This window comes from Prionailurus bengalensis, chromosome B4, assembly GCF_016509475.1.
Source record: "Prionailurus bengalensis isolate Pbe53 chromosome B4, Fcat_Pben_1.1_paternal_pri, whole genome shotgun sequence".
Lineage (NCBI taxonomy): Eukaryota > Metazoa > Chordata > Mammalia > Carnivora > Felidae > Prionailurus > Prionailurus bengalensis.
Genome location: NC_057358.1, coordinates 122,720,709 through 122,736,563, shown reverse-complemented (window position 1 = coordinate 122,736,563; position 15,855 = coordinate 122,720,709). Strand labels below are relative to the sequence as shown.

Genomic DNA, 15,855 nt, shown 5'->3' with positions numbered 1-15,855 from the left:
TACTAAGTTAAATATTATTTAGGAAATAAAGGAAACATTACTGAGGGGGCAGAAACAAGTTGGTTTTCTTTCTGTTGTACCTAAGGGTCGAAGGATTTCAACTACTTCCAATCTGATCTATAGAGAAAGAGAGTGACTCTATAAATCAGAAAACAGAAACTTTCATACAGAACCAATTTGCAACTATAGAAATTTTCAGGTCTAATTCTTGACTTAGCACAAAAGTCATTGCATCCAGCCTGTCTTCGTTCCAGCATTCTCTTCCCCTATTTCTATTAGAGATTGGGGGTATTGGCAAAAACTATTAAGTGCCTTTTTCTACCATGTTCCCCTTCTGTAACCATAAACGTCCAACCTCCTCAATTCACTTGGGCATACACATTTGTTCCCATTGGATCAAATAAAGGAACATACATTTATTTGAGTAGGCATGTGTCACTGTCAGTCTGGAAAGAAGGTGGCAATCGTTTCTACCATCCTCCTTGGCTCCTCTAACTGGTAGGATCAGAATTCCTGTAAGAAGGTAGGATGTTAAGAGTAAGACCTATGAAAGGCTGTACATGATGGCAACTCCTCTGTCTGGTAAAATAATACCTAAGTTCCCAATGAGGGACCAAGAGATTTTACATCAAACCCAAACTGACCAAGTGGCCCAGGCTTCCAAGATGGGATTCATATGTCAAAAGTTTTAATATAATTCTGTGTAAAATATATAAATGCTTGCATGGGGCCTTCTGTCTGGCCAGCTCCAGGAGGTCAAGCAATCAAAGACCAACCATCTCTGCCATCTGTGAAAATATGATGTGCTCTTTTCTTAGCCATAGATCACAGTTATGGCAAAACAAAAATTTGGAATGATTAGGTTCAAGACCATGGCAGGTTGAGGGTTGGACAAGAATTTCCAATCAGTTGGACTGTTGTAGACTTGGAGGGTATGCAATATTCATGTCATGGTGTGAGTGTGGCATGCTTGAGTAGTTTCATGAGGCATTGCAGGACTAGAAAATAAGAAAAGTATAAATGAATCAATAAATATATAGCATCATACTGTTACTTTGTCAGTATTGGTTGACTTAAGCCACTAGTGGATGCTCTGGCTTGTCCTTCTGTAAATAATGACATGCTTCCTTCTTGAAATGAATATTAGGATGGAGGTAAAAGTGATGATGGCACAATGAAGCAATTCTGATTTCTAAAAACTATACACTCATGAATTGTTCTTGTGCCATGTTTTTGTCCTGGAAAAGCTCCGTCTGGCACCATGTGTGTTTACTTTTATATGCTGAAAGGCTCCCATCAACCTCAAACAGATGCAAATCACTTTAACTTGTCATAGTGTTATTTTGTTCATCCTAAAAGTTCAGACAAGCCTTCCAAACTTCCAAAATTTCTCTCAACTCAGTGAGGAGGAAAATTTAGAACACAACATTTGAGTGTTCTGCCCAGATGTGTCACACACACAAAGAATGAGTGGAGGAGGACAACACCCTTTCCTACCGATTCTGTGAACTCTTCACTATGGTGTTGAAATGACACTGAAAGGTACAACCCTGGGCCTCAGAACATTGTAAGATAAATCACTGCATACACCACTGTAAGTACCCCTGCATAAGTTGTATGTCAGATGAAACAATGGCATTTTGGAGGCTTGAGAGAAAAAAATAATCAAATCCAGTTTTTAGGTAAAAATGTGCTGAATCTTTAGCACATATCAGTGAAATTGCTAGAATCTGGTGTTTCACTTTTTAAAATACCACAACATTTGAACCTTTCAGCAATTCCAAAATCAACTCCTTCTGGGAAAGATAGTGTGCTTAATCTTTTTTTTTTTAATTTAAAAATGTAACACAAACACAAACAGCTAACTAAACAAGCTGCCCATAAAATCAACAGTCTAAGCAGACTGAACCCTGAAGTGTTTTACAACATCCTTCAAGACTATTAAAGGCAACGTAAATACCTCTTGCCAATGAGGGAAAATACCCTTCAGTGCCTTTTTTTTCCTTTTATTTCTTTCCCAGGCTTTTAAACAATTTTGGTAGTGATTTCTTACATCACAGACAGAAATATTTAAATGGAGTCAGGTGGTATCTTTTGAAGAGTAAGAAAGTTGCTAAATCAGGATAATCTGGGAATAATTATGGGACAAATATAAATTCCCTAAATCCCGGGGATTCCTAGGGATGCACCAGTCACTAAAAAAAAAGAGGTATACATCTGCTATCCCAGCACTCAAGGGAGCTCTGAGCACCCAATAAGTAGATTCCCTTTCTCCAGCCAGGAAAAGGACAGCACCCTGCCATGGGATGCTCTTTGATGACAATAACTATAAAAATGGGGGTGGGCAGTGAGAACACCTGGTATTTATTAAGCACAAGCCCTGTGGTAAGGTTTATAGTGAATTATTTCAGTAAATCTTCACCATAAGCCTGTAGGGTAAATACTAAAATTATCCCCATTGTATAGATGTAAAAACCTGGGCTGAGTAAGGCTAAAAGTCTTGCCAAAGTCTTGCTCTAACAAGTGGCCAGACCAGAATCTATACTCAAAATGGACTCCATGGTGTTAACCATGTACCACCCTCTCTTTTCTGCATTTTTCCATTGATATTTCTTGTACCACAACCTACTAATTGTGAGTTGCAAGACAGGAGGGGCTCTGTGCTGTTTGTCCCTGTGAAGACGGCAGTAAAAGTAGGACGCCATGCAAGCGTTGCTATTGGCCTGAACTCTATTGTGCTACTTCTTCAGAAAAATTTAAACAATTTAGCAAGAATTTCCTGGTTTGCTATGTTTGCTCAAAGCACCATGTCTATGGGGAGGGTAGGGAGATGAAGGAGACACGCTACTTGTGCTCAAGGAGCTTACTTTTCAGTGGGGAAACAAACACATACATTACTCTGTAGCACATCAATACTCCAACAAAGATAGAGGCAGAGTAAACTCTGATAGCAAAGAAGCCTGAGCAGACTGATGTTGCTAATAAATGAGTTCACAGAATAGATCAAAATCAAGGGCCCTTGAAATAGTAGGCTTTCTCACACACAACTATGCCAGGTAAATGTGTAAGGGTAAACACATGCACTCATAACAACATTATGAGGTGGGTGCCCTTACCCCACTCTTTCGTTTTACAGAAGAGGAAACTGAGAAGGAGAGAGCAATATAGTGGTTGTCAAAGGTCCCTTAATTCCTACGTGGGGAGATGGGATCTATACCAGGTATGTAAGCCTAGGTCTTTGGGGAAACCAAGATGAGACTAGGCTAAAAGAGTAGGATTTCATTAGGAAAAATACCAGTGTGAAAGGAAATAGGGGAGGAACGAGGAAGCCTGGGCAAGCCCCCAGAACACAATGCAAGTCTGACCCCAAGTGAAGGAGAAGGGGAGGGAGAGAGAACATTGGGTGAAAGTGTCCTATACTGCCATACAGGCTAAGGAAAAGTTCAGAAAAGTCACTAGGGAGTCCTTGAACCGAAAGTTTGCCAACAAAGGAATCTCGTGTTTCTCAGGAATGGGTGACCTTCTATCCCCACCAAACTCAGTCTTGGCATTGGGTGAGGTGCCAGCTCTGGGCCATTCCCCATGGCTAGAGGAAAGGGTAATATTGGAAAAATGGCCATTACCATCATAACCACAGAAAAAGTAGGATGAGGTAACTTCCAAAAAAAATAAGAGTCTGAACAGACTGACATTGTGTCCAGTCTATATACCTTTCACTTTGCTAGAGAGGCAACCATCCTACCAGCCTCTCAGAATGTGCACCTTTGTCCTTTGGTTTTAAAAGTCACACCCCAAAGCGCTGAGTAGATTGCATGACACTTACTCTCTTGGCTCCCAGAGATGAAAGGCTGACCCAACTCTCATGGAATTTGAACTTGTGATTCCCTGAAGTAAAGAGATATCAAAGTTGATACTGAAATATTTAAACCACTCTCCACAATTTCATGTGTCTCCAGGCCAAACCAGCAAAATAGCTATAACATGTTTTTTTCAACAGGTAAAGAGCTGATATGTGGGTGATCTTTCCAATTATATGATCTTTTTTCCTCATTTTGCCCTTTTTAACAGAAGGTCAATGCTGAATTATGACTTTATGCTATACAATAGCTGCTGATATTCCATGCTGGACAATAACTTCCCAGCATTTTTTTATAGGGCGCCAGGCTTTTCTTAGACTTTATGTCATACAATACTTACTTGTTTGGAGTAGTTGAGATGGAAACAGTCTATTGAAAACATCACTACTTCCTTTCTGAAATTTAAAGAGACTATTATCATCCTTCTTTTAGATACTGTTTCTCAGGCAAAATCTCATAAAGATAGGCAGCAAAAAAAGGGCTTATAATATCCACAGGGTTCACTCTTACTAATTGAATATTGTGCTACTAGATTTCTATCAATAATAATAGACATGGGGCCCAACTCACACTTGTGGTCAGGGAGGGACCCTACCCCTTAGTTTAGAGTCTTGCCTTACCCTTTAAACAAGAATCTACCACCATCTGGGATCATGGGCAGCTCATAACATTGTCAGTTATTGTCATTGGAAAGAGATTTGGATTTTGAAACACCCAATATTGTTTTATCTTTTGGGGAAGCAATATGGTAGAGTGGCTAACTGATGAGCTCCAGAATCAGAGGGAACTGGTACAAATCCCAACCATGGTCACATCTTCCTTATAAAAAATTAGGCAAGTTTTCTAAGATTCAGATTCCTTCAAGGTAAAATGGGCAAGACATAGTGTCCATCCCCAAGAGAACTAGAAGAATTAAGAAAAATATATGCAATTAACATACATAATATAGTGCCCAGCCCCTAAGTGATAAAATTATCTTATTTAAATAATAAATTGTTTTCTTATTAGTCCTAGGTCTATCAATTTGTTCTTATGTGACCTCAAGCAAGTCACCAAATGTTAGCAAGCCTCAGATTATAAATGGACTGAAGCAAACAATATCACCTTACTAGAGATCACTGTGTAAAGTATAATGTGTCTGCAAATGTTAATCAAGGTTACTGTTACTGCCATTGTTATTAGCTCTCAGTGATCTTTTTAATCAAAAAGTTTGTGGATTGTTTTCCTTTATAAAGTTAGGAGCTAGGATAAGAGCCAAGAGACAATGGGAGAATGTGAATGTCATGCAACATTTCAGGGCATTTTTCTGCTTCCTAAATATCTGTGCATGGTACATAATGTGTTAGAATGTATATCGCATATTAGGACCTTGAAACCTATTCCCTGATGAGTTGGTTTCCTTCAGAGTGATAAATTTCCTCAACCAACCTGAGTGAGCTAGAGGACCAACTTTTTTTTTTTTTAAATAATCTTACCTTCCCTGGTGTCAATAGGAAACAGTATTTACTCACTACTGTTTTCCTTTCAAAAATCTGTCTAGTTGCATACTAGAAACAGTTTCAGCTGGTTTGTTTGTCTTGGACAAGCTGTTGAAGTGAAAAGTTTTTGCTTGGCTGAATGTGGGACAGTTTCATAACCCTCAAGAAGTGCATTGAAAGTGGGTGCCAGCTCCGGCTGCTTCTAACATGCCTCCACTTGCTGCCCATTGTCAAGGGTGGCCAGCATAATTAAATTAAGACAATGAGCAAAGCAACAGATGCGACTGAGACCAAATCCCTGAGTGCTTTTGTTTTGTCACCATCATTGTCTGCAACAAAGAAGTCACATGTGAGAACCTGGGAAGAGAGCCAAATGCAAACCAGACAACATCCCAGCTGGTTTTGAATGGCCTCCACCTTACGCGTTTGTGCATGGGAACCATGCTACTTGGAGCAATGACTGCTCTACTCAAGTGAGTTTCTGCTCATGGTTTTGCTGCAATGCCGAAACAGACCCAGAAGAAATGGGCCAGAATATCCCTGTGCTCAGACTGACACTTTACACCTCCACTTTGAGAGAAAAGAAAAAGAATCTCTCTGTTGGGGAAAAGGATAAGATCTATATGATTGACCAATCTAAACTCAATCCCTTTTGCTGTGGCCTTCATGAATCTGAAGAGGGAAATACAGAAGATACCTGAATTTTTTTATTCTGTAAATCTGGGATTAATTTGGTTTGAGAGAAAGATTGGAGATTAAGCACCTCCTTTGGCTTTCTTTTAATTTGTTACTATTTCATTCTTGAGCATTTTCCTATGTGGGCATTATCCAGATTCTTAAAAACCTTCTTTTCCAAGCTGGTATGCCTGTTAAACAGAAAAAAAGGCAAACTCAAATTAGTATATTTCTAGACCTGTTATTTGGCTAGCAGTTTGGTAGAGAAGTGGTATCCTTAATAATCGCCATTTTGGGAGCCACCTACCATCAGCAGGGTCCACTGAGTATTGAACAGAAATGTTTCAAGGAGTTTGGGACAGTAGTGATCCTACTCTGTAGCCCCATTTGTCTTTCTTCCATTTGTCGGGAGAATTCCTAAGCAAGCAGAATAACATGTAAGATTAGAAATACAAACTTACTGGTAGCTTAACGGTAGATGTTTTGTACAGCAACATATGAACATTAAATGGACTTGGTAAAGTTGTATGATATTTGGGGGAAAGTGCCAGGATTTTAAACAGATGGCATTTCAAGCTATCCTGTACAAATGCCAAACTTCCTCCCACAAGCTTTTTTCGATGGCCACTGAGCTAGTTATTTTAATAAACATATTTATACAATGACGCTATCTTCCTTCTATTCAGTCAGTACAGGATATTGACCACCAACTTACAAAGTGCTAACTAGTTTTTTTGAAGGACTTGGTGATAACTCTAATGTTCCAGGTAGAGCTGGAAAATATGTGTAAGAAAAATTACCAATCTCTATGGGCCTTAGCCAATAGATATTATTTCCAGAGACTGTAGTTAATTTTGTTCCAGCTTCTCACACTCTGCAGGTCTCAGGTCTGAGCAATCTCCAAGGTCCTTACAATGACCTCTAAGTTCCTAAGAATGATTGGATTGAGAGGTCATTACCTTAGCCAGGAGGAAGAATTTGGAGATTCCAGACATCATAATAAGCACTCTTGTTTTGGGTCATGATGAAAACATGTTCTGGGGAAAAGGGATACTGTGGATTCTTGACCTCACTTTGTACCAATAACTATTCATTATGTTCTCCTCTAAGGTCCTCCTGGCTAGAGGTGAAACCAAGAGGAGAAGCACCTTATGTTTATGCATGCAAATGCCATTTCTTCCTGGATTTAATTCACATCTGATTTGTCTAAACAAACTTTGCTATTTAAATATATTCATGGATAAAATAATAACCATAGGAAAAGCATAATGACTTCATTCTTCACATTAGTACAGGGTCCATTATGGTCATCCATTTAATTAATTCTCTAGCTATTTATTGAGCAACTGCAATATTCCAAACATGTTTCGGACATACGGATATAACAGTGAACAGACAAACACGTCTCTCTAGGGCTTCTATTTTAAGCAAAACTCAATATTCCTTGGATAACAGCATTGTTTGCTAATAAGTGAATGGTAGCACCAAAGCAAGGAACCAGGGTTTTTAGTCCAGGAAGGTGACTTTCCAATGAAGATGAAAAAATAATAATAATGAGTAAATAATAATAATAATAATAATAATAATAATAATACATGGTGCTTACCATGTGCCAGAACTATTATAAGTCTACTTATATACTAATACTAATTCTTTAATTCTTTTTTTAATATGAAATTTATTGTCAAATTGGTTTCCATACAATACCCAGTGCTCATCCCAACAGGTGCCCTCCTCAATGCCCATCACCCACCCTCCCCTCCCTCCCACCCCCCTAATTCTTTAATTCTTAATCCTACAGGTAGGAACTATTATTATGCCAGTTTATAGATGAAACTGAGACACAAAAGACTGCCATTTGCACAAGTTCACACATAACTAAACATGGAAGAGCCAAGATTTGAACCCAGCTCAGTATGTCTGTGATTTGATAGATTCTAAATCAATTATAAAACCTCCCAATCTTCTACTTCTAAAACTTTCCCTCTGTCCAAAGAAGAAAAAAATAAAAATGAAAAAGAAATGTCTCCTTTTTACAATAATTAAAACAGAACAAAATGCAATAAAACAATAGAGGATGACCCCAGAATGTGTTCCTTTTTAAATTTTTATTTTTTTATTTTTCTTTCACCGGGGAAAGATGCCACAGGCCAGAATTCTCAATTTTTCAGAATCTCCTACCTGTCAACGAAACTGTGATGGCAGCAGTTGAATAGAAACATATTTCTGTGTGTTCATAAAGCAATTTGTGGTCCTCATGACACCAAGGGACATAAAAGTAGCCTGAGTGAGGTTCGACTAAACTAAAAACTAAAGGCTTATCCACTTCTTTCTTAGGAAAAAAAAAAAAACAGACCCAAGCTCTCTATGAGATTGACTGATGAGGCATAAAATAGGAAAGGTTGAGACCCCATGTTACAAATAGATGGGTAGGGTACATAAAACCTCAAGTTAATGTCACTTTTTCTCCTTTATTTTTAGGAAGTACATTTGAAGAACGCAAGTAGAGGGAGTGCGGGAAACAAGAACTACAGAATGTAGGAAGACCGTCCTGAATTGTGAAGAATGACATGCCACCGGCAGGATCCTTTGCTCTGTATGAGTTACCTGATAAACACCAGAAGACCTACCAAAAAATAAGTTTGATGACATTTCAAAAGATGGGCATTTCCCCCCAATGAAATACGCAAGTAAACATTCCAACATTGTCTTTAAGAGTGATTGTTAAAAGCTTTGCACCTTGCAAAAATGGTCCTGGAGTTGGTAGATTGCTGTTGATCCTTTAACAATAATGTTCTATAGAGAAAAAAAGAAATATATATGTATATATTTCTTAGTCCCTGCCTCTCAAGAGCCACAAATGCATGGGCGTTGTATAGATCCAGTTGCACTAAATTTGTCTCTGAGTCTTGGCTGCTGGAGCCATTCATTCAGCAGCCTTGTCTAAGTGGTTTATTAATTTTTTTTTTATTTGCACTTCTTTCTACGCAACACAGGCTGTTTGTTTTACAGTGTCTGATAATCTTGTTTGTCTATCTTCACCCCCTCTCCCACCTCATCATCTTTATATTTGCCAAATTTGGCCTCCTCAAGAGCAGTAACAAGCAGTCAAGTAGCACACCCAAAAGATTTTAACCCAAAAGATTCCATCTGTGGCATTTGTACCAAATATAAGTTGGATGCATTTATTTTAGACACAAAGCTTTATTTTTCCACATCTTGCTAAAAAAATGCAAGTAGTTGCAGTTTTGAGGCCAATCATTTTTAGGCATATGTTTTAAGCATAGAAAGTCTCAAACTCTCAACACTTCTTTCAAATGATGAGTTAGTGTGCAACCTGATTAGTAATTTCTCTCTTTTTATTTTTTCCATATAGAGCACTATGTAAATTTAGCATATCAAGAATACAAGATATATCACAAACAGTATGTAAAACTCTGTTTTTTAGTACAATGGTGCTATTTTGTAGTTTGTTATATGAAAGAGTCTGGCCAAAACGGTAAAAGGTGAAAGCAAAACAAAAGAAGCCTGGAGCCAAAAATGACACAAAGGGGAAGGGTACTAAAAATCCATCCATTTGGGAAAGAAGGCAAAATTCCTGCAATTATGCCTTCCAAGAGAAACTTAAGACACAAAGTCCGCTGATGCAAATTTGATTGGTGAGTCTAGAGAGGAGTGGAAAACGCAGAAGGCTAGGAATTTAACGTCCTGGTTTCTATTTCTCACTGAAGAAACAACCATCTGCCGACTCTGTCTTGGACTCACCGCTGTGTGACTTTGGGCAAGTCACTTCACCTCTCTGTGCCTCAGTTTCCTCATCTACAAAATGGGGGCAATATGCCATCTACCTACCTCACAGGGGTGGTATGAGGATTAAAAAGATAAAGCTCCAGATTTTCTCCTGGGTTGCTATGAGGGCACACGGTCAGAGCCCTTGAGTTGCTGGGATGCCAGGAATTCTATAAACAGCCCATCCGCAATATAGCTAGAAAATTGATTAGCCAAATGCTCCTGACATGCTCATTCTTGTCAATGAAGCTATCCAATGAACTATCCAACTATCTAGTTGTTAAAAGCTAACAGCTCCATCTCCTTTAAAATACTTTTCAAAATAACTTAGAAATGTCTGATTTACATTTGATCTGAATTCTGCGTTTGGATTTATGAATACAAAGTGAAAAGAGAGAAAGGAAAAGGAAAAAAAAAAAGATTTCCACCAGTGAAACAGCAACTACTCCATCTGACTCTTCCGGGCAGTTACTAGTAATGTGGTAATACTTTTTGCGATATTATAAATGATACTTTATTCATTTTGAACAATATAGTTATTCTTTCTCTTTGGGCAATCTAAAAAAATGGTTTCAAATATTTAAGATTTCAAATATTTAAATAATATCTAATTTTTAAAAATCACAAAATTAATAAATTTGTGCTTCTCCTTAGCTGTATTTACTTATACATATATATATTTTTAATTTATGTTAAAATATACTTGACTAGAGTTGCTAGTTGAGAGGCAAAATTTTCCTTCAAAACTAGAAGTTTTCCTTCATGTCTGCTTACAGAAGTGACCCCTGACCCGCTGTGGGTGCATCTTATCCATTCAACTGAAAATTGATATCAAGAAAATCCAACAGAGAGGACAGGCCCATGGTGGCCTAGAAAATGTTTCCCATCTACTTATCAAGATTTTCTTATTAGAATAATGAATCATCCATCATTTAGATCTTTTTATCTGCCTTCAAACTTTTTGGTGAAAAGCAACCAGGCTTGATTACTTCATGCAAATTGTATCCCTTTTATTCTTAGAAAGTGTACATAGAAAACAAAAATAACATCTTTAGTTTTCATCCCACTGGTTCACCTCAGGGTTGAGAGACCAGAAAAAGTCTGACTTCCTGGATCTTCAAACATACCCAAAAGAAGGCCTATAGAGCAGGTACCCCTGCTCAGCCAAAAAGTGTTTAAATCCTCAGACCCTCAGCATTATTTGAATTGAGCACCTCTGTCATGCTGAGCAATGTTCTGATCACTACAGACAAATGTAAAAGAAACTGTAACTCATTTTTGCCCTTCATCTATTTTCCAGACAGATGTGTTCTATGGAATTAGGTGCTTGACCCCTCTTCCCAAAATGGCACTTCTGGTTTCTATTTCATGTTCTTTATGTATACCTTCTAAAATTACTGTTTCCCAGCAAAACTTTACCTGTAATCCTCTGCAGACCTATGAGTTTCCAGACACAGTTGAATATGGTAATTCTAAGAGTGTCTATGACTTATTTGATTCACTTAATAATTCTATTCACAGCCAAAAATACCCCAGTGAGGAAAGCTTAAATGTGCAAAGTCATATTATCTTTCTTAATTTTTCCAACATATAATCCTCTCCTTTATATCATAAATCAATGAATTAAAAATTAACTAATTATACTAACTCAACTATCTTATTTTAAAATGAAATAAAACTAGAAGACAAATCAATGTAAAACTTCAAAAGTCAGTTGATGCCATACTCTACAGCAGAATGACACAGGATTGATAGAAAGGAGCACCTGAAATTTCACAAGTCAAAACTTTTATAAGCTTTGCTTTTGATTTCTCAAATGAGGCAATTTCAAAATGTTTATGAAAAAGCTGTCAATATTGGTAATAACAGACTTAGTTCTAGTTTAACTGACAATACTGAATTACCTACATCAAATCTCTGTTCCCAATTCCCCAAATAATAGAACAGTATCTTTTGAAGACTTTAAGATGAGGAGGCTCCACTGAAAAAGTTAATGTATCTTTACATCAGAATCTACTCTTCTAGAGATAAGAGAAAAATTTGCAATACCCACTCCTCCATACACACATGCATGTGCATGTATGTATACACACACACACACACACACACACACACGCTCATCCTAAGAGTCCAATGGAATACTCAGAAGAAATCACTTCCTTGGAAAATCTTATTGAAAAAAAAAAAAAGCCTGGCCTCCCTTGAGAATCCATCCCCTCCTTGGAATGTCAATGTTTATGTAGATGAAACCATCTCATGCACTGTGGCTCCAGGGTTTCTGTTACTAGTTTATGCACTTGGGAGACTGCTTGAATGGAAGATGTAGCACATTTTGCTTTCCCATTTATTGTTTGGCCAGCTATGCCAATGTGGTGCTATTGTTTCTTTAAGAAAGTACTTGACTAAAAAAAAAAAAAAAAAAAGAGAAAAAAAAGAAAAAAAAGAAAGCATAGACATATTTTTTTAAAGTATGAAAACAACAATTCTATAGATAGATGGCTTAATAAAATAGCATTAGATCTAGTCACCACCACCTTTCAACTTTTTATCACTCACAAGTAGCGTACTGTTCACCAAATTGTGAGTTTGGGGGTGTGGAGGCAGAAGATGGCATTTTTCTTAAGTTAGAAGCCTCCATTATTCTGCTGGCTCTCAAACTCAGAAAAATTAGCAATATATTATCCAATCTAAATACCTTAATCAAGAGCATAGAGTATAAATGGAGGGTGGGGAGGACCTTACAGGCAACTGGCAGAACAAAAGATGATAAAGTTACTTATTGATTTTTGTGCTCTCTGCTCTAAAAACGGATATTCAGCAAGTGGAGAAAATAAAAACAAAGAGAAAAAAATGCATAGATTAAATCTGCTAAAAATAGCTTCTGCCATATCCCCCTTAAGTCATTCTTTGGCATTTACTGGTTTATAGAAGATATTCTCCCTTCATCTAAACATCTCAAAGAGCAGTAGCTCTCATAAAAAGCAATCACTGATCTCATTGGGAAGTGTTGGAAAGTATTTCCTTATGAGATGGGGGTTATCTACTGATAAGGAAAGAGAAGAATTTATGAGAAATCGTTGAAAGAGATGGCTAACAATCTGTGAAGATTTTTTTGTTTTGGGGTTTTTTGTTTTGTTTTGTTTTTTACTTTATACAGTCTTTATGAATATCTTAATGTTCAAAAATGACTTGGTTCTTCTTTTCTTTTTTTATATTGGAGTGAGGGATGATAAGTTAAACCCACATAGACTCTTTAAAACTATAGGCTAGATAGAAGTGTATGTTTGACTTGTTGAAACTATAATCAGACTATTTAAAATGTTTTTGCTATTTTTAATCTTAAAAGAGTATACTAATTTATTAGAGACAGATCCTGTTTGGCTCTTTTCATAAGAAAGAACATTCCCACTCAAATCACCTGTGCTTTCCCAACAATATTTTCAAAAGATAAATCTGATTTTTTAATACAAGAATTCTTTATGCCCCTTGCCTGCAATGATCATGAAGTTCAGAATATGAGGGGGCAAAAACGAGAAGAAAATTTAGTTGATTCTTTGTTTTTGGTTTGTTTGTTTTCAATGCTAGTGTTTAATCTTATAGTACATATTTGCTTATTGCTATTTTAATATTCTAAAAGACTTTCCTATTAGGTATTAGAAACTGATACATAGGTATTTTTTGTGTGTGTGATTTCTATTTAAAAAAAAAGGATATGAGAAGACTGTCTGAAGCTTTAAGTGCATATGGTACAGGATAAAGATACCAACTGAAATAACCAAGTCCTATCTGGAACAATACTTTTTTGGGGAAACCTCTCATAGATAAGACAGAGGCCCAGGGAGTTTTTGAAACTGTTTCTATTCCTCCCAGTCATTCATTTAGTATCTCCCTCAAAATTTTATAAAGGGGTGACCAGGCTGAAACCCTGGAATTAAAGGGACCTCTTTAAAAATAAATACTCCTCATGTTCCCTCTTAATTTATGGTTACACATTGATCTTAAACATGGTCCTTCTTTCTCCCCATTCTTCAGCTGTCATTGATAAGGTCTTTGAAGGGAAAAAAAAATTGTTTCATTTGAAAATGGAGAACACAAAAGTCCAAATGTTACTGCCCAATTGAAATGTGATTTAAGATGGAGATAGTTTCTCCTACTTAGTCCTTGCTGAATCACCTGTCACCTTCAAAATGACCTTTCATAAGACTTAGAATCTGCCCTTTTTTTTAATTGCCCAGGCCTACTGTAGCCTAAAAGTAAACATTATATTAATTTTCTTTTACCCAAACTACACTGATGTAAAAGTAGGAAAAATAAAAACAAAACTCAAAATCCCTTCCAAGCCACCCACTGGCCCCCTTTACCTACCCAGTGCAAAGTCACTTCTGTGAATCTCTTAATCTGATTTTGTTTGGATATTTATCTTGTACCTGCTGCTAAACACACTGCAGGAGGGAGTCTGCAACCTCAAACTGTCTACTCACATCTCTTATCTGTGTCTGTGTATCATTAAAATGTCTATTCAAAATATTAAAAACTTTCAAACACCATGCAGCTTGTATTCAGTTTACATAAAGGCCCCAAGTACCATATCAGATCTTTTGTTACTAAGAGAGTTAATGAACTATGAGAACTGGGATTATATCATGTGTTTTGATTCATATGTTTGTTTGTTTTTTCACACCTACAAACCAGGTGTGATAAAGACACTTACAGACACTGAATTTTTCCCTGATACTTTGGAACAAGAAAATAATGATTGGTCATTCATTATATCTGTCTTAGTTCAAAGGCATTTTTTATTAAATTAATTCTGATTGCATTTGAAATCATTATTCACTTATGGCAGAGGATATCAATCCTAATGACTTCTAAAACTGTAACTAACTGAATCGTTATCTTACATTTACTGTTAAGTAACCATATTTGGAAAAATGTATGGCTAGAGCGTCATAATAAAATGATATATCTTTCTTTAGTAATTACATTAAAATGAATCATGTTTGATTAATTAGTTCTTTTGGACAATGTTGGTGTAATGTGTCATTCCTTAAGAATTCTATTGTTATGTAGCATTTTTATTAATTAAATCACTGCAACAAATAAACAAAAAAATTTACCCAGAAAAATAAAACTAATCATATACCAGGATGGAGATATCTTATAGAATTTACAGATTATATTTAACAATAAATGTTTCAAAGAACTTGTACAAACTATGTAAAAGATGTATGAATTGTACAATATATGCATTAACAATAAAGCAGGTTTAAGTAACTGACCCCACTCACTGTAACCCAACAGTGAGTTATAATCCATGACACAAATGGTCTGGGAAAAGATTTTCTATCATGTAGGACACACCTACAAGTAGCATTCAATACACTCCCAATATTGTGTGGTTCCATGAGAATGTGGTCTCTCAGCATTGGGTTTTTATTTCAATAAATTTTTCTAACTCTTTACTGAATATCAAACTCATAGCAGTATTTGTGGAAGCACAAAGTGGAAAGATCAGTAATTTCCCTCTTGTTATATGAAAGCATTTCATTCTATTTGCCTTTTCTTAAACCTCCCATGAACTATTTGGAAAGTTACCTAAATGTCTAAAAGGCTCAGGAGTCTCGTACTTATTTTAAGAAACTCCTAGCAATACCAGTTTATTATTTTCCCACGTGCAGCTCACCGTTACTCTGTGACTCCCTCAGAGTTTCTGCGGCTCTCCTTTGACACTGACATTTTCCAGGCCTCCTTGTCCTATTTGTGCTCAGCATCTTGCTTCCAGTGGCCATGAGCTTCTAACCGCATTGTTTCTCTCCACCTTCCCCCCTAGACAATACTTTTCTCCCTTCCTTCACACTAGGCTAATGTGGGTACCGCCTTTCACTGAAGGCTCTGGGGATGATGAAGTGGGAGGCAATTAAGCATGGGGCAGAAATCTGCTGCCAATGTCAAACATCACTGTCACTAAAATCCATTAAGGAATCTCTGGCTGCTTAAGTGTCTCTTGTCATTTTAGTAAGACCCCTTCCTCTCCTCAGCAAACTCTGCCTGGAATT

General features: G+C 36.9%; 1 protein-coding gene across 3 annotated transcripts in view; it reads left to right on the top strand.

Moving 5' to 3' along the window:
* IGF1 (insulin like growth factor 1) overlaps positions 1 to 15,266 on the top strand; it is a 77,752-nt gene extending 62,486 nt beyond the window's left edge. For 2 of the 3 annotated variants that reach the window (XM_043562345.1, XM_043562347.1), the window contains one exon: positions 8,492 to 15,266. In XM_043562345.1, the coding sequence (XP_043418280.1) occupies positions 8,492 to 8,517 (26 nt within the window). In that variant the 3' untranslated portion in view covers positions 8,518 to 15,266. The remainder of the gene's footprint in view (positions 1 to 8,491) is intronic. The other variant, XM_043562346.1, reaches the window with a different exon arrangement.
* The last annotated feature ends 589 nt before the right edge of the window (positions 15,267 to 15,855 follow it).